This window comes from Lissotriton helveticus, chromosome 1_1, assembly GCF_964261635.1.
Source record: "Lissotriton helveticus chromosome 1_1, aLisHel1.1, whole genome shotgun sequence".
NCBI lineage: Eukaryota > Metazoa > Chordata > Amphibia > Caudata > Salamandridae > Lissotriton > Lissotriton helveticus.
Genome location: NC_136057.1, coordinates 578,249,156 through 578,276,785, shown reverse-complemented (window position 1 = coordinate 578,276,785; position 27,630 = coordinate 578,249,156). Strand labels below are relative to the sequence as shown.

Sequence of the window (27,630 nt, the reverse complement as noted above, 5' to 3'; positions counted from 1 at the left end):
CCACATTCTCTGCACACTTAGGAATTCCTGAATTTTGCCATACTGGAGCCAACAACTTGCAAATCCCTTTCACGCTGATGTGAGCCATTCCATGAGCCATTGTAACCACTGCAAGCATGTACGCATCGGGTAGCAACCATCTCTGATGCTCTGACAATTCAACCCAACAACCATTTGCATCCATTCTACCCGTACTTTCTCTCCAATTGTTCAACTCTTTCTCTGTAGCCTCAGCTTGAATAGACTTCACACTCTCTATCGTGTCTTCACACATTCCAACATCACCAACCCATCTTGCAACATACATTCGGATCATCACATTCCTTGCAGTTTCTTTCATGATTTCGTCAGCAAATGCATTTCCACGACCAACATCATCAGTCACCTTCTTGTGAGCACTACATTTCACAATCGCCACTTGCAGAGGCAAGGTCAGTGATTCAAGAAGCTCATTCACAAACTGACCATGCTGAATCTTAGCTCCATGCGAAGTCAGGAACCCACGTTCTTTCCACAATCGTCCAAAACTGTGAGCCACTCCAAAAGCATACTAGCTGTCGGTGTAGATGGTCACTTTCATTCCTTTCGACAACACACATGCTCTTGTAAGTGCAATTAACTCTGCTGCTTGAGCTGAATTATGTGGAATACGTGCAGCTTCAACAATTGTATATAAAGTCGTGACAGCATATGCTGCAGTCGTGTCACCATTCGGGAGCTTGAAGCATGAACCATCCACCCATAATGTACCATCACATTCAGCAAGAGGAGTGTCCTGGAGGTCTATTCTCCCTTTCGTTTCTTCTTCTGTTCTAAGAAAACAATCATGCTGTTTTGAAGCATCTAATTCCTCTACACTTGGCAACAACGTAGCTGGGTTTAGAGTGTTGCATCTTTTTATATGCACATGACTCGCTAACAATGTCAATTCGTAACCTGACAATCGAGCACTAGTTAAGTGCTGTGTCTTGGTTCTGTTTAACAACGTGTCTACTGCGTGTGGGACCATCACGACTAGCATGTTATTCATTACTAGACCAGCAGACTGTCGAATAGAAACAGCTGCTGCCGCTGTTGCTCTTAAACAACTTGGCAATGCTTTACCTACCGGATCCAAAGTCGACGAAAGATATGCACATGGACGCTGTTTGTCTCCAAACAACTGTGTCAGTACTGACAATGCACAGCCTTGTTTCTCATGGACATACAATGTAAAGGGCTTACTGTAGTTGGGGGTACCCAACACAGGAGCCGAACATAATGCTGTGCGCAATTCAGAAAAACTTTTCTGACGCTCTTCAGACCAAGGAACGGGATTGGGTGTATCTTTACACGTTAATGCCACCAAAGGTTTGGCCAATAATGAAAAATTTGGAATCCACTGTCTACAGTTCGATGTAATACCCAAGAAAGCACGCACTTCTCTCTGTGTTCTTGGCACACTCAATTTCGCTATTGCCTGAATTCTCCCTGGGGTCAGTTTCCTTCCCTCCTTCGATAAGAGATGACCTAAGTAGGTCACTTCTTGTCGGCAATATTGCAATTTGGAAAGTGACACCTTGTGATGCAAATCACACAGATGACGCAACAATGACAAAGTGGCTTTCTTACATATTTCCTCAGTATCTGCAGCAACAAGCAAATCATCAACATACTGTACAAGAGTAGCACCATCAGGTAAAACAATCGTATCAAGCTGTGTTTTTAAAGCTTGACTATATATTGATGGACTTTCACAGTAGCCCTGTGGAGCTCGTTTAAAGCGGAAGCTTCGTCCTCCTAAACTGAAGCCAAAAATATCCCTGCTCTCCTCAGCAATCGGGATGCTGAAGAAAGCATTCTTCAGGTCAATCACCGAAAACCAGGTTGCAGATGCTGGAATCATAGTCAGTAGGACAGTAATGTCGGGGACAACTGGAAATTGTGGCACAACTATTTTATTGACCTCTCTAAGATCAATCACAAATCTGTAAACAGGTGGCTGGGAAGGGTCAGTACGTTTCAAAACAGGCAGAACAGGACTATTGCAAACGTTGCCTCTTGTTTCTTCAATGACATATTTTTCAATTAGATCGTAAACGATCACTAGCAAAGCTTTTTCACCTTCACTAGAAATTCTATATTGGGGAATTCGTGGCATTTTAACATTGGCTTTCAATGTTACAACATATGGTGGTATTTCTAAAATACCCACATCATTAGGACCAGTAGCCCAAAGAATATCAGGAAGAAACGACAATTCTGTTGGAAGTTTATCCCTTGATAAATACATTGGAGAAACCACTTTCTTACCTAAAGTAAGTTGTACTCCTGAAGGAGAACAGTACAAAGTCGCATACAATCTTTTTAACAGATCCAGTCCCAACAAGTTTTCACCACAACCTGTTGTCAGAATAAGGGGTGCTTCGAATTCACAAGGACCAACAGAAAGAGACAAAGGGTCAGAAATCGGGTTCCTAACCGGGGCGCCAGAAAAACCTACAGAAACATTCATTTCGCCAGACAAAGGTGCGCCAGGGAGTTTGGAGTGCATAATAGAACTCTTTGTAGCACCAGTATCCAACAGAAAAGGCTCTGACACACCTGATGTAATCACCTCAATCACCTCAACGTATGGTCCATTCTGATCTACTGGAACTGAAACAACTCCCTCTCTTTGTCTATGGCTGTCCTAGCAATCATTACCTTCCCAATGCTCATCTTCTGTATAGTAATCATCAGCATAGTACTGAGCTGTCCTACCAGATGCGTTATTCTGTTGATCGAACCTATTCATAGAATTTTGAGGTGGAAGGGGACGTGCGTTCTGGGGGACGTTTTCCACGTCCTCTACCTCTAGGCGCTTGCTGAACACCTCTACCTCTTGTGTTTGAAACACCATTCGCGCGCTGTAACAGAATAGGGCAACTATACTTAAAATGACCCTCTTCCTTGCAATATGAACACTGATTGGGGCCTACAGGGACACGTGGCTGAGTATACTCAACTCTTTGCGAGTTCCTCTGATACTGTTGAGGCTGCTGATAATTACTCTGATAGTTATTCTGACCACCATTATTCTGGCCACCACCACCACGTGGCGGATATGCTTGCTGTAACAAAACCTTCGTTTTCTGCTCCTTAGTTTTCTTTTCTGCTCTATCTTTCTCGTCTTTGTCTCTATTTTCATAATATTGTGCAGTAGCCAATATCTGGGCTGAAGAGGAAACTGCCCAAGAACTTTCTGAATCCTTCAACTTCTTACACAACTCGGGAAGCAGATTGTGCACAAATTTATCGACGAACAAACGCTGACCACCTTCTGTGCTCATATCTTGACCACTGTGGTCGACAAATGTTTCTTCAAACCTGGTGAAGAAATCAGACACCGTTTCATCTTTCTTCTGCTTACACGCAGACAACTTATCCCAATTTACACGCATCGCAGGCATTATCGTTTTCATGTAATCAATGATCCTACTAGGGAGATCTGCTATTAAAGGTTCAGGTTTAGCACCACCAATTTGTCGGCCATCTGCAGCAGCAATATTAGCCCATGAGTCACCTAACTCCTGATCATGATCTGCATGACGGATCTTTCCCCATAAAGGCTGTGGAACAACATTCCCAAATAACATATCGATATCGGCTAAATTCATAATGCATGACCCAGCAGTTTGTGACAACTCTTTGTAATACCCTGCGGGATTTTTACGGGGATCAGGCAATGTCTGCTTAAGGGCCAAAACTTCAGCTCGCTTCCATGGGACATGTACCCACACACGCTGAAAGTGTGCTGGTATGGCTGGAGGAACCTCTCTCATGGGATATTGTCTCGCCTTCTTCTTACCAGAAGAATCAGACTCAAACAACGACTTAGAAACACCTTCAGTTCTAAGCGACAACAACGTCGCAACTGCTTTCCTAACATCTGAACCCACAATTGTGCCTTTTGAAAATTCGAACCGTACATGGCTCAACTCGGGCGGATTAGAGTCCAAATCATTTTCCTCTAAATCTTCACACAGAAAAACACACATTTTCTCAAAAACTTATCTCTGTTTTGATGCTTCCCACTGATGGAAGAAGTCCATAACAGATTCTAGATCATATATTGTCGGGTCAGTCATCCATCTATGTGCCAAATGATTTAACGTTTCTTTCTCCCTAGAATCAGGCTGTTTGCTACGCAACTGTTTATGCTCAGAGACAGGAGCCGGACTTGCCGCTCCAAAGAAAGGATACAAAATACTAGTAACTCTGCTAGCCACTCTCTGACGAACAGAAGGAGAAGTCGAGGAAAAGACAAGAGGGAAGGCAGAGTGAGACGAGGCAGATGCAGACGAGGCAGATGCAGACGAGGCAGATGCAGAGGCAGTGTCAGGAGAAGTACTAGGAGTGGTAGTAGGAGTAGTTAAAAGTGTAGGGAGTAGAGGCAGAGCAGATGTCAAAGCCGTTGGCCCTTGAGGAGGCTGCACCGGAAGAGCCAGCTGAAGAGTAGCTGGTGGGTGCTGTGGAGGAACAGGAGGCATAACAACCACAGGCTGCGCAACTAAAGGTTGCCGGGGTGCCGTAGCATTTGGCGCATAGGGGGGTGGCGAACTTAACAAGTGCGCCATTAATGGATCTTTTTCAAGCTCTTTTGCTGCATCTTGCTGAAGAGGCGGCAAAACTGGATAGCATTTATCTATCACCATTTTACGTTGCCTGTGCAACTGCTCACTCATCTGTTCTTCTTCATTGTCTTTATACTGCATAGCAGCTTGCATTATCGAAATACCCCTTTCTCTCTTATTTTTCTTCTCTAATTTAATTTCTTTCTGTTTGGCCTCCTTACGCCATAGGCGGAAAGAGTCAAACATCGCCGGACGGGCTTTCTTCTTAAAAAGTTTAACTTCAAGATTATCTAAGATTTCTGTGTCAAAGCTACCTTATTGGGGCCATTTTAAAACACCATCTTTTCTGGTGTATTTGATCCACACTTCGTTATATGTGATGGGGCCTACTCCATGTTTCACATATAATTCATAAGTTGGAGTTCCAATCAGAGGAACCGGACACGAGTCCTCCAATCGGGAGTCCCTATTATTACAACCAAGACAAAACAAATTTCCAAGTCTGCTAAGACCAGGCATCTTCGCTCTCTAGTCTAGCTCCAAACTTCAAAGGATTATCGATTACGATATTTCTCGTGAATACACGAGTCCTTCGGCTTTGGCACTTGCAAGTTTCAAACAAAGTGATCCCAAAGGATACCAAAGACTAAGAACCAACTAAGGACTGGGAGACGCTCCACTTATACTTAACTGAGATATCGATGACGTCACCAGAAGACTCGCCTTAGCGTTTCGCTTTACCAAACTTCAAGGGTCCAAATCAGGGTGATAGCCAGGGCAGCAGTCCTTTGTAGCCGTCGGGAAGCGGGGAACCTCGCAGCAAAGACTTTCGGACCACGTCGACATGCAGGGGTCGTTGAAGTGGTTGGCCTTCCTCCAGAATTTTCACACGAAGCTCCTCACGAACCTCTAGCTGGACCGGTACCGCTGGTATCGCCCCACGTTGGGCGCCAACTGAGGTACTGGGTTTTTCAGAACCGGTACCGAACCGGTAACCCAGCGGTGTCAGGGTACACCCAAAGATCTCGAGTACTTTCCTGATTCAGACCACAGAAACTCAGAGTCTTCTAGGTGAAGTCAAGGATTGATTTTATTGGCTGCAACCAAGTAACAGGTCCTAGAAGTACAACAACACGGGATGTATATTCTGAGGAGACTGCTGAAATTTACAAAGTCAGGCTTCTCCTTTTATACGAAATATTGTGCTTTAGGCAAACATTCTTCGAATTTTAGTATACCATAGACATGTTCCCATTACAAAGAAAAAGCAGAGTCATGATGACAAGCCCATAGTTCAGTTTGTCCAGCCCACAACAAATTACCCGGCAAGGCCCAACATTTCCATCAGATACCGGTGGACCCCCAATAAAAACGGGCACCTCACCATCATAAAGCAAGTGAGAGAGAAAAGAGCAGGGACAGGTGTGAGCAAGATTCGGCAGGGTGTGTGTGCGATGAAAAGGGTTTATGGCCTGTTGTGCCTTGATGCTATCTCGTTCGGCCACTGGGAGAGGAACTGACCAAACAGGTTCGGCCTGGGGCAATGGTTCCAACTTGCCCAGGTCACAGGAAAGTCAATTAAGGTGTACGTGTCCTTGGAATCGAATTTGGCCTAATTCAACTTGCCTATGTGAGGGCAACTCACAAAATGGCTGCCGTACACAAAATGGATGACAAGGGTTCAGGACGCAAATGACGATTTCGAGGTGAAATCGTCACTCGAATATGACGAAAATGCTTGTACATAGTGTACTAGCCATTCTCGGTCTTTTGATACCAAATTCGTCATGTTACGACGAAGTTTAATTCTCGAGTCCAGAATTATTACACGAGTCCAGAATTTTCAGAACCACACTACCCAACGAGGAGCATTGCCTATGATGAAGCATGACACCTGCAAGGGTGTGTGAGGCCATTATATCCAACATATTGGATACCCACTGGTAGGTCTCTTACGAGCCCACCTCTACACACACCAGTGACCGCTTACACTCAGATTCCCCAGGAACAGCCCAGTTTCCTTTTTGATAATGAAGACAGTAGTTTCTCACATTCAGCCCTTGCACTTGCATAAAGTGTGTACACATGTGTTCACGTTTAACCAGCCAAGAGCCCTTTACCCTAGCTGCTTCTCAGAGGCTGTATCTTAAAAGGCGCTACGCAAACAAATGATAGACCTAATGCTGAATAAATCATACATTCACCCCCAGTCAAGAGATCTGGTTAAAATCAATCGTTCTTTTGCTCACCATGCCACCCCAGTTTAGACCCAGCCATATGCAAATCAGTCTTGACCCTGTGCCTCATGGGAAGGGTCCAGACCGAAGAGCCAAGCCAGGTCCTCCCTGGACCGGAAACAGGCATCCTGGGACCCGTTTCTGGGTATTACCCTTCATAAGCCAGGCTAGCTTGTTTCCAGTGCACAGTGAGCAAGGGCCCCACGTCTGGGAATACCCATGCCACTTAGGGTGAAAAGTGCTACGCAAACAAATGATGGACGGAATGCTGAATGAATCATACATTCACCTCCAGTCAAGAGATCTGGGTTTAATCCATCGTTCTTTTGCTCACCATGCCACCCAAGTTTAGACCCAGCCATATGCAAATCAGTCTTGAACCTGTGCCTCCTGGAAAGAGTCCAGACTGAACTGCCAAGCCAGGTCCTCCCTGGACCGGAAACAAGCATCCTGGGACCGGGTGCTGGATATTGCCCTTCATCAGCCAGGCTAGCTTGATTCCAGTGGCACATTGAGCAAGTGACCCACATCTGGGCATACCCATTCCACTTAGGGTGAATGTGCTACGCAAACAAATTATGGACGGGATGCTGAATAAATCATACATTCACCTAGAGTCAAGATATCTGGGTTAAATCCATTGTTCTTTTGCTCACCATGCCATCCCAGGTTAGACCCAGCCATATGCAAATCAGCCTTGACCTTGTGCCTCGTGGGAACAGTCCAGACCGAACTGTTCTGCATTCTGTCCATCAATTGTTCTTTTTGCATTTGTCACCCCGAGTGGGACGGGTATGCCCACATGTGGGCCCAATGCTCTCCATGCTACTGGAGTCAAGCTATCCTGGCTGATGAGGGCTGAAAGCCTAAAACTGGTCCAATGATGTTTGTTTCCAGTCCAGGGAGGACCTAGCCTGGCAGTTTGGGCTGGACAGTTCCCAAAGGGCGCAGGGTCAAGAGTGATTTGCATATGGCTGGGTCCAAACTGGAATGGCATGGTGAGCAAAAAAACTATGGATTTAGGCCCAGATTTATGTACTGGGGTGAATGTCTGACATTGTTCTGCATTCTGTCCATCAATTGTTCTTTTTGCATGTATCTTAAAAGGTGACAGAGGTGTTAAACACGTGCCGTCGTTTGCCATGAGATTAACATGAGTGAGACACATGTAGTGAGACCCCCTCACAGCAAAAAGTTCCAAACTGGCATTTTGAATGGGTGGAACCCAATTGCAACAAGTGTTTTATTTGATATATTGGAAGGGTTTTCATATTGTGAATAAGTGCCTAGGAGTGTGCTACAGAATTTTAGTTATCCAATACTTTCCCTACTGTTGCACTCATTGGAGTGGGAATAGTCATTTTGTCCCCTCCGCTATACAATACTTTCCCTACTGTTGCACTCACTGGAGTGGGGATAGTAATGTTTACCCTTACGCTCTCCAGCACTTTCCTTACTGTTTCACTCACTGGAGTGGGAATAGTAATTTTTACCCCCCTGCTATTCAATATTTTCCCTGCTGTTGCACTCACTGGAGTGGGAATAGTAAGTTGTACCCTTCCGCTATCCAGCACTTTCCCTGCTGTAGCACTCACTGGAGTAGGAATAGTAATTTTTAAACCTCTGCTATCCAATACTTTCCCTTCTGTTGCACTAACTGGAGTGGGAATAGTAATTTTTACCCCTCTGCTATTTAGCACTCTCCCTACTGTTGCACACACTGGAGTGGGAATAGTACATTTTACCCCTTTGCTAGCCGGCACTTTCCTTACGATTGTACTCACTGGAGTGGGAATAGTAATTTTAACCCCTCCGCTTTCCAATACATTCCCTACATTTGCACTCACTGGAGTGGGAATAATCATTTTTACCCCTCCTCTATCCAACATTTTCCCTACTGTTGTATTTATTGTGTTGCGAAACTTACGTTTTATTTTAGTTTTAATAGTTTGATGTTTTAATAATTTATAGACTGCTTTTTTATTTTAAACTATTGATATATGTATATATTTTATTTTTATATATTTTAAAAGTTTAAAAATTAAATAAAGATATTAGTTAATACATTATTTTAAAGTAAATATATGTATATGTATAAATTATTGTGTTTGTGTGTTTATATTTTTTTAATTGGGTTTATTTTTTATATTTATTTAGAAATGCATATTAAATGTAATTAATTTTGTTAAAGATAATATTAATATTTTATATTTTTAATACATATTATTTTATTTTATTTATATTTTCCAATTGATATTTTTTACATCCATATTTTTAACTTCGATATTTTGGATTCAATATTTTTGTACGTAACTGTTTAAGTATAGGGAGTCGATATTGTTCTCACTATATTTTAACTTCGATATTTTTACTATCGATATTCTATCAGTAAACCATTACAATTCAGATATATTTGAAAATGACTATTGGTCTGATTTAAATGTTGGCAGACAGGGAACTCCATCACAACAAAGTTCCATCTCTGCCAACATTATGTTCCACCCTCCCGATTTAGTATTGGGTCACCATAGATATGATGGTGGCAGAGACTACCCCATCTCCGCCGTGGTCAAAACCCTCCGACAGCCCGATAAAATAAGGGCTTTCGGAGGTTTTGCTATATGTTCGCTTACTAATTTAGGTGGGCAGACATACAGCCGATTTTCAATGCCCATCACTGCTAAAAAAACTGGTGGTAAGGGGCATTGAAAAGTGCCCAGTGCCCTCCTCGCACTTGTGTACCCCTCTGTCATGTTGATTGAGCCTTCCATAGAACTCATAATGCTTTGGCAGGAACAACAGTGACGTAGGTTACTGTCACTGCAAGACATTTCTCCTGGGCCGGAGGACATTTTAAAATTTGGTGTACGGCACTGAGGGCCAACACACTAATTGGGTCCCGTATTTAAAGAAGACTGCCTTCTAATAAAAATTATTTAGAGGCACCAATCTGAACTTTTGTTTGGGACATTCCTGCCTTTGTTATATTTCTGTTTAATTAAAGGTGAAAACGATTTTCATATTACCCTGAATTGTAATACATGTTCATTTTTACTTTCATATTAGCACATTCCACCTACTCTGGAGTCTCTCACCAGATCCACTCTGCTATGCTTGTCTGCAATCGGCGTGATTTCATATGCAACTCCAGTATTCCTTGCTGCTCTTCTTCCTCTGGGAGTAGCGTTCTATTTCATTCAGAAATACTTCAGAGTCGCCTCAAAGTAAGTATTGAAGCTCCTTCAAATATTGTTGGTTACTTTGATAAAATTGTTACACTAATTTGTTTAGCAATTTTATATGTTACCTTGGAAATATTTGTTACGTTTAATCATGACATAGAAACTGTTGCTCCGGCTATTTTTCTGTAAAGATGTATATACCCTATTTCCATGTACTATTATTGAAATTTTACAGTGCTAAAAATTCACCTACCACGCACAGTTCATAAGATGATAGGCATTTCCCTTTATTGAGAAAATGCTTTCACCTTTGAAGAGAATTGGCTGCCCTCTGCCTTTATATGTCTTCACCCACAGACTTTGTTGAAACCTATTGACTGCAATACAATAAACCTTAAAAATTGGTGACACACCGTAATTTGGCATATCCATAAGATACAAAACAGCTCGCAAACGTGACATCAAATTAATTACAATATTTCAAACAGATTTATTGTTAAATATTTTAAATATATCTAACATAACAATCCTGGTGATGCAGTGAAACAGCTAACATGTGTTTCATCCTTTCATAGGACTTTTTCAAGGCAAAAAGTTGTGAACATTGTCAGGGTCAAACTGGGACAGGAAATAGGCCCAGGCATCAAAACTAAAAGTGACACACCCACCCTTAGCAAATCTGATTGCTATAAAAAAAGTGGCCCACATTTGCAAATCAGGGTATTTGTTAATCTCGAAATACAAGCCATATAGGTATTTTACAAGGAATGGGAGACTGCATGCATTTGTGCTTGCTGCAGGCAATGTTTGTGGAAATATCAAGGAAATCACCTGTCCAGCCAGACCATAAAATTAGCCCACTAAAGTCTGAAAAACAGCTCACAGACTAACCTGTCTGACCAGACCTTCGGGCACTCCTTAATTGCCCTACATGCCACTCCAACCCTGAGACATGGTAGCTGACTTTCCTTTACTGAATTTTTAATTGGAGAAATGTGTTGTAAAATAATTTCAAACATGAAATAGGTTTGTGAGGTTAGAATAATACTTAATTGCATGAAGAGAAGTCAAATTATTGTAGGATATACATTTTATGGGAATTGAATTTAGATTGGGCTGGGAAAATTTGTTAATTCAAATTATATCTAACCAACCTGAAAGATTTTCTACATAACTCATCTTTGTGCCTGATTCCAAACTTGTTAGGAAGGCCTCCAGAGGGGTTCCGGAATGAGCAAATACGATTCGGAGCCTATGTGTCTGACCGAATCATCCCACTTTCCAAACGACCGAGTATGATGCGAAGATCTTGTCTGCGCTGACTGAATTATTTCCGAACCCGATCCTGGCAGTCCGAGTCATTCGCAGCTGAATCGAGCCACGCAATGGAGCCGCTTTCCGAACGAGCGAGTACAATGCGCGGTTCTGCAGCCGTATCCACTCGGTTTTGCTGGGACTAAACAGCTCTGAATATTGGACTTCGGGGGGCCGTGGCAGCCCCCCTTCACCCCAGGCCCTCCGAATTGGTTGCACGGGGTACCCAAGGGTCCCCCCTTTCCATTCATGCACAGTGTGGCGGGCACCATAGGGTGCCTGCCACAGGGAGCACGCTTTTCTCCACTCACCCCTTTTTGCAATGGGAGCCTGTGTACGTGTTCGGTACACAGGCTCCCATTGAGTCCAATGGGAGTCCGACCAAACCGAGTCCGTCACTACACAGGCACATCAGAATTGGCCGCACGGACTCCCGGAGCGGGAATCGTTCGGAAAGCTCTCCGGATCCGAGTCGTACAGAGGGCTTTCCGAACGAGATCGGAATAGGGACCATTGATGGGGTCTGTTATAACTCTCTGTCTTGGGGTTAGTTTTGCAGTTACTTCTGCCAGTTCAACAGATCCTACAAGAAATACTGGACCCTCTGCAATTTCTGGAAATGTTTGCCAAGTGAAAACTGTATAGAAAAGAGTGCCTAGAATGTCATGCAGAACCACTAATTCCTGCACTGTTTCCCCTTTTCTCAGTGGCCACCTTGTAATAGTATGGTCATTTCACATGTCAGAATTACCAAACCACACAATATTAGCAATTCCAGATGTACCAATGTGGTACTTCCAAATTATCATGCATGTAAACATTTAGGGTCAGATGTACTGAACATTTTAATGGTCACATCCTCCTGATTTGCAAAATCAGAGGGTTTGAGACTGCTAAAAAGTTATTGTCTATGTAACAGACCCATTTTAGGAGCTGATAAACTGTGGTAACTCCTTAATGGGTTTGAAAATGGATACAGAATCTCAATTTGCATAGTGCTTGTTGTGGGCATTCCCAATTGCGATTCGGTAACCTGTGTATTATTAGTTTGTGATCAAAATTGTACACGCAAACTGTTGACAAGATACAGTCTCCCAGGTTGGGCAGTAAGTCATTCTTAAGGGGGAATGAGTCCTTTTGAGTGCTTTTCCCCTTGCTAATTGGGCTGGCAGCCTCTGGGAAGAGGTAGGGGAAGGCAGCGGTCTATTGTTGCACCCCAACTCTCTATGAAGTTTTTCAAATATAAAACCTTTTTTTAAAGCAACATTGTTTCCTTTAGGGAAATAGGCAGTCTTTAAATAAAAGTTTCAATTTGAAAGAACAGACAGGAATGGTGCTCAGCTATTCCTTGCGATCCACTTGCCCAGTCTTTGGATCCAATTAGAGTGAATCACGATTTGCAACCTGCCTAATCAATATTCATTAGGCATGCCATTCCCAACATATCCCCCAAAACAACTGTGAGACTTTAAAGATACTAATCAAGGAGTGTTTTGACTTTCTGTCTAAAATAGTTAAGTAAGACTGTGCCAGTAGCGCTTTTAAGCATTTCAGTCTGAAAGTATTGTGTGCTTTATAGCTCATAATATGTCTTTCTATCAATGCATGTTGAGTTATTCTCATTCATGGGGGTACACTTTATGAATGTATTATAAATGAAAATTGATGAAAATAATTGTACTCTATTTATTTTTCTTAAAATATATTTTCACTAACCACGTTGTTGTATTTCGGTTCATTACAGGGATCTTCAAGAACTTGATGACAGCACCCAGTTGCCATTACTTTGTCATTTTTCTGAAACAGCAGAAGGCCTTACTACAATCCGAGCATTTAGGTGAGTAATATATGTGCTAATCTGGTACAATGTGCATTTGCTTTTTTTAAATATCAACGGAATAAGAACAATGTGAACTTCATGTATAAACAGGATTTTCTTATCAAGAATACTTAACTTAATCCAGAAGGTGTTCCATTCTTCAGCTGTAGAATTTACTGATGTTACCAAGTATCTCCTCACTTTTGATGAATGGATCAGTTTTAATGATCTTAAGATGATTAGATCATCTTAAGCTAATTGTTGTGGGAGGGCAAATCGATTTTATAGTATCATCTTTAGTGGCCTTCTGAATTGAGATCTGCTTTCACTCTGGTCAACTCTGCAAAAAAATTGGGTGCTGTCTTGCACAATTTACTCACTTTCCATGAACATTTTCTGTTCTTCTTCTATCATGATGCTTCCCAAGATCTTATGTCTTATTCTGCTTCAACTCGTAAGAGAGCAGTCCAAGCCATCATCCTGTCTGGCAATAACGATGGAATTTCCCAAGTATCTTTTGCACTGGATCTAGATTATACATGATCTTGCCGCTAGACTCCTTCTCAGCCTCCCTTTCAGATGCTCTATCTCTGGTCACTTTAAGTTTCTCCATTATCTCCCTGAGGCCAGAGCTCGATATTTAAAGACCTGTGTCTCTGTCTCCCTGTACTTCAATAAATAGGATCTTACTTCGTTCACAGTCAAATAACTGACATGTCTTAAACCAGGGCTGCTCACCTGCAAGGCTCTTAAAACATACAGTCATCCTCCTCCTCGGGTTTCTGCAGGACAAGTGAAGAATCTGGTGGTTATCATCAACAGCCAACTAATAGTGGTCCCTGAAGATTATAAAGTGGTTAACTCAATATTTGTTTATCATGAACAATCAATAGAATCTTACCAGATTTCCATTTCACTTTTAGTGGTCAGACAATGATTATGCTTGTATCCCTTGGCCTGTCACTGATTTTATTATGAACTCTGCTGTGTCTGAAGAGTACAGCTATCTACGTATTGCCTGAAGCTTAGGGATGTATACCACATGCCTTCCACTTGCCACATTAGCTACCTGTAGTAAGGGGTTCCAGTAGAAAGCTATTTGTTGTTGTTTCACAGTCACAAGATAATTATTAAATAACTATAAGCCAAATGGATATTGTCGCTGAGCAACCTCAGGATTTGACACTGTGCTAAAATTTGGTCAGGCTCTGCTTGGTTTCTATGCAAGTAACACAGCTGTGGCACTTTTGTTCCATTGACATTAAAAGCTTTAATGATCAGTAACTTTCCAAAAAACGTTGTCTTCACAGAATAACTCAGCCTGTTGTAAAGATAGTTGTGGGTGTGGGGTACACTGTTTCACCAGTATCAAAAGGCCACTAAGTTAGTGATAGTTGCTAATTGATTTAGCTTAAAGCCAACAATGGAAAAACAAGATACTTCCAAAACAGAAAAAGGTGTATGAAAAAGTTTCCCTGTCCTTGGGTTGTTGCTGGGCTGGTATCCCCAGTGCCACCATGAAGCACTAGTCCATGTTTTCATAGTTTGCTGAACTCACCGTCTGAAAGCTAAAATAGGGAAGAGCACATATGGTACTGTGTCTGTATCAAATGGTCTTACTGCCAAACATGACATTCTGGACAGGTAATTCAGAAAGCAATGGTAGCCTAAAAACACTTATTTAATGCTGGACAGCTTCAGGTAGAAAGAGAACACATGTCTTTCCAGCTTGGATATTGTTTGAACACTAATAAATATTGGCTCATCACTCCTTTAACTTATCAATAGCTATCATTGCAATTCCCACAGAATGTCTCACAACATACGTTTTAAATATCCATATCCAAAAGCAGTGTTTGAACAAGTGTAGAGGAAGTACGTTGACTCTGGTTAGTCTTCATAAAATGCCAACAATAAAGTATTATACCTGGTGTACTTTTATGGCTTACTTCTACTTCTAATGGTGTCTTCACGGTTGTGCCCGATTAGATCCCTTTTAAGGTCTAGCCTAGAGTCAGCATGCATGCGCTGCTTTGGAAGGCATGCTGTATTCCTTCTGTGGGCTTTGGCCATGCCCACTGTTTTTTATTGGGTCATTCCTGTGTTTTTGAACTGCATTTCTTTTGTATGTTGAATTGGTTTCATTTGTCCCTTCTTTTGCTGTGTTGATCATGTCCATGGTGACTGGCCCGTCACATGGGTCATTTCACTTCAGAGTCAAGTAATAGTCCCACTAGCACACTCGGTTTGCACTACTTATTCAGTTCCAGCGTGCTCTAGGGTGCACCCTCCGTGCTAGAGTGCATCAAAATCAAAGTACAGCAGCGTGTCCCATTTGGGAGACGTCCCCTAGTCACAGCTCATATGACCCCTATAGGGTGTTCTCAATTGTTGATGAATTTCAAATAATCACAATGGTTGTTTAGTTCGTATTTGTTTATTTATCTTATTTTCAAGAATGTCTTCATTCTCTTAAATTCATTTTCAATTTCAAACAAATTCAATTGATTAACATCCTTATAACATATCCATAATCCAATGCATTTCGGCTGCTATTGAGCCTTCATCAGGGATTTATGTCTATAATCATAAAGATATAATGCGTGAGGTGACAGAAACCATGAATTCCACATATAATAAATTTCCAGTTTGCAAACTGTCTATTAAATACAAAAAATTTGAAAAGGCCAACTTATTTTCAAGAATTTCTTCATTCTCTTAAATTCATTTTCAATTTCAAACGAATTCAATTGATTAACATCCTTATAACATATCCATAATCCAATGCATTTCGGCTGCTATTGAGCCTTCATCAGGGATATATGTCTATAATCAAAAAGATATAATGCGTGAGGTGACAGAAACCATGAATTCCACATATAATAAATTTCCAGTTTGCAAACTGTCTATTAAATACAAATATGTGAAAAGGCCAACGCCCCCAGTAATGAACATCAAAATAGTATAAACCTAATGAGCCAAAATTAATTCACCAGTGACATGATAAAGGGACAATACAAATCGAAAATAATCTCAAATACTTATCCCTAGGATGATATTCAAATGTCTAATGATATAACCACAACCTGTTAGTTATCAGGTTCAAGTATAATGATTACGCGCTCATCTCATGATCAGGCGTTTCAAAGATTAATTACGCGCCATGGTAATTATCATACAAGATATATAAATGGACATCAAAATAAATTCACCCATAACTAAATAAAGGAACAGTGCATATAAGTCGAAAATGAATGCTATCCTATAAATGATGTTTAGAATGTCAAAAAGATATAAAGACAACCAGATTGTTATCGAGTTCTAATATAGTGGTTACGCGCTCATCTCATGTTCCAGCGTTTCAAAAGTTCATTACGCGCCATGGCAGTTAGCACTCGTGGTGTGTAAAATTATTTAAACAAGGCAAATGCGGTAGAAAAGAGAAACAAACTTTTCCTACGATCCTAATACCAAGTTCTTAATAATTAACTTACATAAGTAAGAAGCAGTAGCGTATCAGCGTAAGTGTCCGTGACTCGAGTGTAAAGTCAATCGGCATTTGAACCCGCGGTCAAAAGTAAAATGCTGTAACATAAAGGAAGGACTAGCATTGTAGCTGTATGGGCGCCATATTGGAATGATGTAAACAGTTAAAGAAAACATGGGTGCCATATTGAAACAATGTTACCAGTCTAAAAAATCATTGATAGATTTCGAATAAGAAGCATACATTCATGATACTACCATATTACATGATAAAAAATAAATGATATATAAAAAAATAAACAATGTAAAAAATAAATTGGGAAAATTGAAAAAAACTGCCAAATGGCGGTCAATCATAGGCATGTCTAGCAAGTACATAGTCAATGGAGTTCATTGAAAGAACTACAGGTAGCAACTAAATTCAACCCTGTCATTCATCCCATTTGGCTTCAAAGTGTCTAATTTGTAAATCCAAAAGTTTTCACGTTTCAGAAGCAATTTGTTATTATCAACTCCTTCATGTTTAGAAACAATCTCCAAGATCAAAAATCTCAATTGGCTGATATTATGTGCAGCTTCCTGAAAATGGATAGCAACTGTGGATTTTGTGGATTTGTTGCGAATATTGAATTTGTGCTCATTCAAGCGAACCTTCATTTTCCGCTCAGTTTTGCCCACATATCCTTGTCCACAAGGACATTTCAGTAGATAAATAATGTTAGTACTGTCACAGGTGGCATTAACTTTCAGTTTGATCTTATAACCTTTGCTTGGATGTGTCATGACGTTTCCTTTAATTATACAGTTGCAATGACTGCAATTATAACAGGGCAATGTTCCTTTGAAAGTCTGATTTTCACTCAAGTTCTTAGCTTGCTAGACATGCCTATGATTGACCGCCATTTGGCAGTTTTTTTCAATTTTCCCAATTTATTTTTTACATTGTTTATTTTTTTATATATTATTTATTTTTTATCATGTAATATGGTAGTATCATGAATGTATGCTTCTTATTCGAAATCTATCAATGATTTTTTTAGACTGGTAACATCGTTTCAATATGGCACCCATGTTTTCTTTAACTGTTTACATCATTCCAATATGGCGCCCATACAGCTACAATGTTAGTCCTTCCTTTATGTTACAGCATTTTACTTTTGACGGCGGGTTCAAATGCCGATTGACTTTACACTCGAGTCACGGACACTTACGCTGATACGCTACTGCTTCTTACTTATGTAAGTTAATTATTAAGAACTTGGTATTAGGATCGTAGGAATAGTTTGTTTCTCTTTTCTACCGCATTTGCCTTGTTTAAATAATTTTACACACCGCGAGTGCTAACTGCCATGGCGCTTAATGAACTTTTGAAATGCTGGAACATGAGATGAGCGCGTAACCACTATATTAGAACTCAATAACAATCTGGTTGTTGTTATTTCTTTTTGACATTCTAAACATCATTTATAGGATAGCGTTCATTTTCGACTTATATGCACTGTTCCTTTATTTAGTTATGGGTGAATTTATTTTGATGTCCATTTATATATCTTATATGATAATTACCATGGCGCGTAATTAATCTTTGAAACGCCTGATCATGAGATGAGCGCCTAATCATTATACTTGAACCTGATAACCAACAAGTTGTGGTTATATCATTAGACATTTGAATATCATCCTAGGGATAAGTATTTGAGATTATTTTCGATTTGTATTGTCCCTTTATCATGTCACTGGTGAATTAATTCTGGCTCATTAGGTTTATACTATTTTGATGTTCATTACTGGGGGCGTTGGCCTTTTCACATTTTTTGTATTTAATAGACAGTTTGCAAACTGGAAATGTATTATATGTGGAATTCATGGTTTCTGTCACCTCATGCATTATATCTTTTTGATTATAGACATATATCCCTGATGAAGGCTCAATAGCAGCCGAAATGCATTGGATTATGGATATGTTATAAGGATGTTAATCAATTGAATTTGTTTGAAATTGAAAATGAATTTAAGAGAATGAAGAAATTCTTGAAAATAAGATAAATAAACGAATACGAACTAAACAACCATTGTGATTAATTGAAATTCATCAACAATTGAGAACACCCTATAGGGGTCATATGAGCTGTGACTAGGGGACGTCTCCCAAATGGGACACGCTGCTGTACTTTCATTTCACTTCAGGCCATTTCTCTTAAGTGTGGCTCCCTCTTTTTTAACATTTGTTTTTGGCCGGAACACTTGTGTTTTGAGTCACTGTGCACTTCACACATGCAATTGTTTTTTGCGTGGAGGAGCAATGACATTCTCATGCAGCTTCTTCCTCACCTTCATTGCAGGGGCGTCAGTACAGCACACTATGCTTCATTTTTTTCTGACACTCCTTCCCCATTTAATCTCCAATTCGACTCCTGGCATTTCCTTGGCCAAGGCTGCCGACATGTGGTCCTGTGGACCCTTGTGCCCCCTCATTCACCACAACACTTATGCAGACTTTTCACCTCACCACCAACCCTGGCCACTGTGCTAGGACTTCCACTCAAAATACCTGGAGGCAAATGAAATACAAAATATACTCCACTGTAGTCTGGTCAGGGTAGGCAATCATCCCCTCCCCTCCACAGAGTCTCACTCTGCAGTCTGCCCCCTACCCCAGCAACACTCCTGCCCCATTCAAAGGCACTGAGCAAATGCCCATTCGAAGTGCCCTGTGGATATCCGATGAAGCCTTACCAAAGCGAGATGTCGCACCACAATGGTGCCTATCGGCAGCGAGGGGGACATGGGAGAGAGAAAACATGTGTCATGCCTTCATGAATGTTCCTGCTGAAAAGGAATTTCTGTAACACTGGGGAACTGCATCTGGCTTCACCCATGTCCATGCAGTGCATCCGTTATTCTCTCTCGAGACAACTGGCATCCGCGTCCCCCAAAGCAAAACCTGCTCCGCTATCCTCACATCCACTCCTTAGCCTATGCACACACTGAAACCCAAGTCGACACCCCCTGCGTTACTACCTCAGAACTATATCGCACATATATCCCACCATCCCCCGTATGCACTGTCGCCATGTATCTGTGACTTCTCCATGTTACTGCTTTTATTCCATATGTAACTAGCACTACTATCACTGTTTATAGTATACTCTTTTTGTGTGTACTGTTGCTATTTCTTTGTGCCTACTCCATGTACTGTACTTACCCCATTTGTAACTCAGGTAACTGTTTCTATGCCAACTATGTAAAGAGCTCTGATACTTTCGGGTCGAGTTTATACCATACCAACTCTATAAATAAAATACTTGTTCCTTCAATTGAAGTTGTCTGTATTGCACTGACCAAACAGGCAGTGCCTGTACCCTGAAGGGCCCCCATTTGAACCTCGCCTGTGGATAATCCATACAGGGCCTGCACATTCTCACCACGGTAAGGCTAGAAAGTTATCAAGCACCATTACCAATCACCGGCCACTCACTCCCTCTCCCCCATCTGGGGCAAAACTACCTTCCAGCCCCAAAAACACATGGTCAAAGCCAATGACACTTATAAAGTCCCAAAGGCGAGACCTTTTGAATTTGCCAATGCTTAAAAAAAAAATCAATTAATCTATGCTGGAAATTTCCCAGTTGAATGCATTTATTTCAGAATTTTCTTGTGGTGGGAGAACCGCCCCCCTACAGCAAAATGTTTATCTTTATGCTCGCTCTTTGCGCTTGCACTTTATTTTTATATTTGGGTATACATTTTCCACCCACCACTTTTAAAATCCACCAGTTGTCACTGGCAGTGATACCTACTAGGAGTAGCAGGTGCTTCCTTTTGCTTGCCCTCTGGTACCCATTGCACCCATCTTGCAGACAATCTCTAGCCTCAGGGGTCATTGATTCAGTCGCTGTATGAAACAAACAATGACAAGGCAAAGGTCAGAGGCATTGGCATTGTCAATAGTATAGGTCACAAAGGAGCTCCAGAAAACATCACATGTTCCTGTCCATTTCACTGTAGAAAAGTACATATGTGATCACCCCAACACAGCCTATTCGGGCAAGCATGCTGTTGGCAGCAGGATAATTGCCAGGCCACACTGTTATTGTTGCACTTGACAGCCGCGACTACAGGGCCTTTTGGAATCTAGTTAAAACGGCTAAGGTTGAGGGTTGTGATGCCATAGTGCCTAATTTAAGTGAAGAGGTTTGGAATTCTCACTTTAAAAATCTGTATTCCCAAACCAATAGGCCACTATCCACCGCCCTTTCCTCTACACCTAAGGGGACATCTGTCTCCTTTGACCCCGGTAGTTCTAACTCGATAGCCCCGCCCTGTACTATGAAAGAAGTAGTTGCGGTTTTGAAGAGCATACCCTCAGGGAAAGCCCCGTGTTTGGATAGAATCCCAGGATATCTGTTCCGCAGTGAACCGAAGGTATGGACTCCCTACATTTGCGTGCAGTTTAATGCTATTCTTCAGGGCATGGAGGTACCGCACACGTGGCTAGGGGCAGAAATTATACCCATATACAAAAAGGGCTCCCCTTTGGACCCGGCAAACTATCGTCCGATTAGCAATATTGACGTCCTATAAAAACTGTTCGTCCGCTTCCTATTATCGAGGCTGCAGACTTGGATAGACGAGCATCAGATTCTTACCCCCCTACAGGCTGGTTTCCGTGCCAAGGTCTCCACCATCGACCATCTATTTAGACATCAATTAATTCACTGGAAAGCTGTGGTTATGGAAAGGGGTAGTTTGTATCTGATATTCGTAGACTTAAGATCTGCATTTGATTTGGTCCAAAGAGATAAGCTCTGGGCCATATTGAAAGAGATGGGTATTCGTTTATATCTCTGCCACCTGCTACAACGTTTGCATCAAGACACCTTTGCAAGGGTACGGTATGGGAAAAAGGGGGAACTTTCTCCACCATTCCCTGTGGAAAGGAGGGGTCAGGCAAGGGTGTGTCCTGGCCCCCACCCTCTTTTCTCTCTTTCTTAATGGGCTGATTGCTGACCTTCTGGACAAGAAAGATTTAGATTCTCCTCGATTGGCAGATCGTAAGATATCTGCTCTCATGTTCGCGGATGACACGCTCCTTTTGTCAAAACCACCTATGGGCATCCAGCGAACATTGGAAGCATTCTGTCAATTTTGCAAAAATAGAAACTTGGAGATCAATCGTTCCAAAACTAAATACATGGTCTTTTGAGCTAGTACAGTAAACTGCCCTCACCCCCATATAGATGGTATGGCCCTTGAGAGAACTTCAACATTTGACTATTTAGGGGTGACCCCGAATTACCAGATGGATTGGGGGACACATGTGGCCAAAGCCAACTTGAAGCTGGCACAAGCATCCCGGGGTATTCTTAAGGTTTACAATGACTGCTCCCAGAAAATCTTAGGCCCCCCGTTAGAAATGTATAAGACCCAAGCCAGGGGAGGAGCACTTTATGGGGTTGAACTCTGGGGGCATGTTAGCGCTAATCCTCTCGCTTTGACTGAGAGCGATTTCTTCAGACGTCTTATAAGACTCCCCCCGAGCACCCCTACCCTCCCTTTGCAACTTGATCTAGGCACGGTCCCTATTTTGGACATATCTGCCAATCGCCCCCTTCTTTTCTGGAGACGGCTTTGGAGCACGCCCGAGCTCTCCAATTACAGACAGGAATTGAAGGACCTGTTATCTATTTTGGGGGTGGGGAAGATCCCTTGGATCACGCATGTCAGAAAACTTTGCTACGCAATATGGAGGGCAGATATCTGTCTTCTACCAGAACAGACATGTTCCATTATTTCAAAGAAATCCCTTGCATCTGCCCTTAAGGAATATCGCTTGACTAGCCTATCACGAAATAGCACTTTAGGTGTATTGAGTTCTAGATTCTTGGAGGTAAAGTCCGTTTATCATTTTGAGCTGTTCCTTGACCAAATATAGCCTCTTTTGGCTAAGAAATTATATCTGCAATTCAGATATGGAACTCTTCCAGTTAGGGCCTACACTAACAAGTGGATAGGCGCACTCACCCTGCTCAGGGTTGTCCAGGGTGCGATGCTAGTGTAGAGTCTGATTTGCATGTTTTGCTATTCTGCCCTTTATTAAAAAAGGCCAGAGTTAAATGGATTGTTCAATTATGTAAGAACCTGGGCCTTAGGAATTTTCTGAAGGTGTATAGACTTTTAAAATACGATACATCCTTTCTGGTGGCATTTGTCACCTCCAAGTTTCTATTTTCCATGTGGTGTACTAGAAGTGCAAAGATTAAATCAATAGAAATAGGGAGATGCGTAGTATATGTCTCTCCCCTACAGACCTTAAATGTGGGATGTCTATTGGTTCTATCTGTTGGTTAAAGTCCTAGCTTATAATATTGTAATTACCTGATTATCTAAATGTACTGTTTGTCGTTTTTTAAAATTGATTTTAGGGCATTTTATCTGATGGTTTTAACTTTATAATTTAACTGCTTGAGACCTAATTGCGATATCTTATGTATTTAATGTTGCTTTTTATTTCTGTTGGTCATGGAATACTTTGAATGTTGCTCTTTATTGAAATATTTGTACTGCTTTTATGGCCGTAAGGCCGATAATGAAGCTTTTTTGACTGACTGACTTACAGCTGTAGATGGTGATGTAAGGCTGGAGGACACTCTGGGTTGATACAGAATGTCTATTTGAGACAGTGCATGCACAATGTCTAGAGCAGAGACCTAATAACTGTGGAACCGGCTAAGATATGATTGTAGCACAGCATGGAGATAACAGACAGCCAGAGTAGCAAAACATGTTTACCTGGTAGTTAACTGATTGAGGGCATTGGGAATTTGAGATAGATTGGGTACTTTGATGACAAGGGTAGGGTGGAGGGAGAACTTCATTACAGAAGCAGTAATCATTTTGGTGAAACTGGGGTTTCCCATACAGGGTGAAGCAGTCGCTCGTGCTGTATTAAAAATCAAAAACCATGAGTATTCATGCACTCCCCAAGAGACGAGGTCCTTTTTTTGATGGCAAAAGTCTTCAGTTTCACATGGAAAAGAAGATGGCAAAAGCGGTAACCACTTTATGCTTCCTGCAGCTACATAGCCTACCATCCCTCACAATTACTTTTTGTGCAAACTTTGTGGTAAAATGTATTTTTCATTTTTCATTACCTTTGCAATATAATGCTTCTGAAATTAACAAGGTAATATTAAACTTAGACTGTGTGTCTATGCAAGGCACAAATATATAGTTAAGAACAATCATGCATTCGGCCACATCTCTATATGTTTTCCTGTGAGGGTGTGGATTTTTATCATAACACAAGTATGCAAATATTGATGTGGGTAACAAGGAAGAGAAATGTGTTAGCAAATGAATCGAAAGCTACCACAGTACCAGGATGTACTCTCAGCTCACATCTCAGCCAATAATTTGGTTAACTTCAGAACGCTCCTAATTCAATAATTAACACACATTGGTAAAGGCATTAGGTTTCACCTATAGGATTAAAAAGATTTATATGAAGTGGGAGCATTGCATGAGTGCAGGGAGAAAGGTGTGAGTGCCTTCTTTGCAGGGTGAGTGGTGAAGGACTAAGATCAAGGGAATTGAGGAAATATGTGTATTTGTTAAACCTATAACATTACACATTGTGTGGCTATAAGTCATGCAGTACAAGTGCAGCAGTAACAAGGTCGGCTACCTTACTCTAAAATGTAGGGGACAAGTATGACGCATTAGAGGAGTGGGGGGTATGTCCCTGTAGTCACACACTGTAACGTCTAATGGGAACATATATCATATCCAGGAAAGATGCCGGGAACACAGCATTGTGCGTGTTAGGAAGTAAAGAGCATCCAGTAAGTCAAATGTATACTCACAAAGTTCAGTCCAAAAAAGTAATGGATGCCAAATTACTCACTTCATCAATGCTGCCATATCACAAGCCATACCTAATTCTACCCCTTCTCCTCTTGAAAAGTAAGAAGGAGAGGAGCCAACATCTATTTATATTGAGTTGCAGCAAAGGCAGGAGCTTCTATGGCGTTCCTGTATCACTCTGCGGAGCGCTTGCCAGCGCATGTGCATGTGCATTGGAAAATGAAAGGCCCCACAGCAGTTGTAATTTTCATGGCCTTGTGTGGGGCCTGGACTCGGGTGCAGGTGCTTAGGATGCCTTTATGTGGACTTGTACTCTGGGCTATGTTGCAAAAGTTCATGCATGTAATTACACATATTACATAAAAGCCTAAGCCATCAAGATGTTTAGCAATGCAGCACGTTACCTCCTCGCAGGTCTTCCTCAACACATGATTAACTCAGTGAGCTTAACCTCCACACCAGACCCTCCAAAGCAAAAAAGTTAGCCTCCCATGCCTCAAATCCCTTCCCAATATGGCTGACCCATTACACCCCTGACCTCTATAGGAGGTGGGCCGGCCCAACCCATCAGCCTGTTTTATTTGTTCTGCGTGCAGATTCTCCAGAACATGCTGTTGTATCAGGTAAGTGGGGGAGAGGTCCTGCTCTAGCATGTCCCTGGGCCCTGCAGAGGAGGACCTGCGTGAGCGGGCTCATGCATTGGTGGTATCCCCCACCTTGTGGCTAGTCCATGTGCTTTTTTGTAGCCCTACTCTAGGGGGTTCTGGTGGTAGCGGGCTCCTCAGTTCAAGTTCAAGTTCAAGTTCAAGTTCCAGCATTTGTATAGCGCACTACTCACCCAGAGGGTCTCAAGGCGCTTGAGGGAGGGAGGTGTTTTACATATCGAATAACCACGTTTTTAGTTGCTTTCTGAAGGAGAGGTGGTTCTGTGTAAGGCAGAGGTGAGTGAGGAGAGAGTTCCAGGTTTAGGCCGCCAAGTAGGAGAAGGATCTCCCTCCCATGGTGGATCTGTGAATTCGCGGAATTGCGGCGAGGGCTTGATTGGACGATCGTAGTTGGCGGGAGGGGGTGTAGAAGGATAGTCGCGTGTTGAGGCATTCGGGGCCTAGGTCGTAGAGGGCTTTGTGTGCGTGGGTGAGGAGATGGAACGTTATTCTCTTGTTGACAGGGAGCCAATGGAGATCTTTCAGGTGGCCAGAAATGTGAGCTTGTCGAGGGTTGTCCAGTATGAGTCTGGCTGAGGCGTTTTGGACGCGTTGGAGTTTTTTCTGTAGTTTGGTTGTGGTTCCGGCGTAAAGGGTATTTCCGTAATCCATACGGCTTGTGACCAGTGCATGGGTGACCGTCTTTCTTGTTTTGGTGGGGATCCATCGGAAGATTTTTTTGAGCATGCGTAGGATGTTGAAGCATGATGATGAGACGGTGTTGACTTGTCTGATCATCGAGAGGGAGGAGTCCAGGATGAAGCCCAGGTTACGTGCGTGGTCCGTAGGTATGGGTGCGGTCCCCAGGGCCGGTGGCCTCCATGAGTCGTTCCATGCAGAGGGGGATGATCCTAAGATGAGGACTTCCGTTTTGTCCGAGTTAAGTTTTAAACGGCTCTTCTTCATCCATTCGGCTACTTCTTTCATTCCTTCGTGAAGGTTGGTTTTGGCGGTGTTGGGGTCATTGGTGAGGGAGAGGATCATCTGGGTGTTGTCTGCGTAGGAGATGATGTTGAGGTTGTGTTGGCGTGCGATGGATGCGAGGGGACTCATGTATACGTTGAAGAGGGTGGGACTGAGTGATGAGCCTTGTGGTACGCTGCAGATGACTTCGGTGGCCTTAGATTTGAAGGGGGGAAGGCGGACTCTCTGGGTTCTTCCTGCAAGGAACAAAATGATCCATTCCAATGCTTTTCCTTGTATTCCGACGTTGCTGAGTCGTTGTATAAGGGTGCTATGACAGACTGTGTCGAAGGCTGCGGAGAGATCAAGTAAAATGAGGGCAACTGTTTCTCCGTTGTCTAGTAGTGTTCGGATGTCATCTGTAGCTGCGATGAGGGCGGTTTCGGTGCTATGTTTGGCTCGGAAGCCGGACTGAGAGGGGTCGAGGGATTTGTCGTATTCAAGTGAGGCGGCGAGCTGACTGTTGACGGCTTTCTCAATGACTTTGGCGGGGAATGGGAGGAGCGAGATGGGACGGTAGTTCTTGAATTCGGTGGGGTCTGCTGTGGGTTTCTTCAGAAGGGCGCTGAGTTCGGCGTGTTTCCAGATTTCTGGGAAGGTAGCGGAGTTGAAGGAACAGTTGATGACATCGCGGAGATGGGCTGCGTTATGGAGCCTGATTTGTTGAAAATGTGGTGGGGGCATGGGTCGGTTGGTGATCCTGAGTGGATGGAGTTCATCAGGCGGATGGTGTCTTCAGTGGTGATTGGGTTCCAGGTGCAAAGGTTGTTAGAGGGCTGTGTTGGTTCGGAAATGGGTGGAGTGGACATGTCTTCGAGCTGGTTTTCAAAGCTGTTGTGTATTTCGGCGATTTTGTTGTGGAAGAATGAGGATAGAGAGTCGCAGAGGTTTTGGGAGGGGGATTTGTCGTTAGTGCTGGCGGTGGGATTAGTAAATTCTTTGACGATGTTGAATAGTTCCTTGCTGTTTTGGGCATTGTTGTCAAGTCTGTCCTTGAATGCTGATTTCTTGGTGGTAGCAGTTTCGGAGTTGACCGGGGTTAAGTGCTGAGAGGGTAGCGGCGTCATACGTTATGCGGATGGTATGGGTTTTGCGCGGACCAGGGGGTCTGGCGCTGGGCGCGGTCCAGGTGCGGACGGGCGTAGACGGGCTTACCTTTGGCGCACCTTCGGCGCGCATGGGGCGCGACCGCTGCGCGCGAAAGCATCTGTCATATGTGGAATGTGGAGAGGGGAGGGGCGAGGGGGGATCAGCTGGGAGGCGGGAGCGGGGCGGAGAGCTGGGCTGGGAGGCAAAACAACAACAACAAAATGGCAGCAAGCCAAAAGGCAACCAGGACGAGATTGGGGCACAGGTAAAGCTAATGGCAGTAAAAAGACCAGTAAAATCGGCACGATCAGGCACAAATCGGCAAGCAGACAAAGGCAGCAATGTACAATAAATAAATAAACAAACAATGCGCAG

The 27,630-nt window shown here is 42.6% G+C and overlaps 1 protein-coding gene across 6 annotated transcripts in view; it reads left to right on the top strand.

Moving 5' to 3' along the window:
- Positions 1–27,630, top strand: part of ABCC9 (ATP binding cassette subfamily C member 9) — a 1,243,587-nt gene that overhangs the window by 867,989 nt on the left and 347,968 nt on the right. For all 6 annotated transcript variants that reach the window (XM_078674078.1, XM_078674076.1, XM_078674073.1 and 3 more), the window contains 2 exons: positions 9,899–10,056; positions 13,073–13,165. In XM_078674078.1, coding sequence (XP_078530204.1) covers positions 9,899–10,056; positions 13,073–13,165 — 251 coding nt within the window. The remainder of the gene's footprint in view (positions 1–9,898; positions 10,057–13,072; positions 13,166–27,630) is intronic.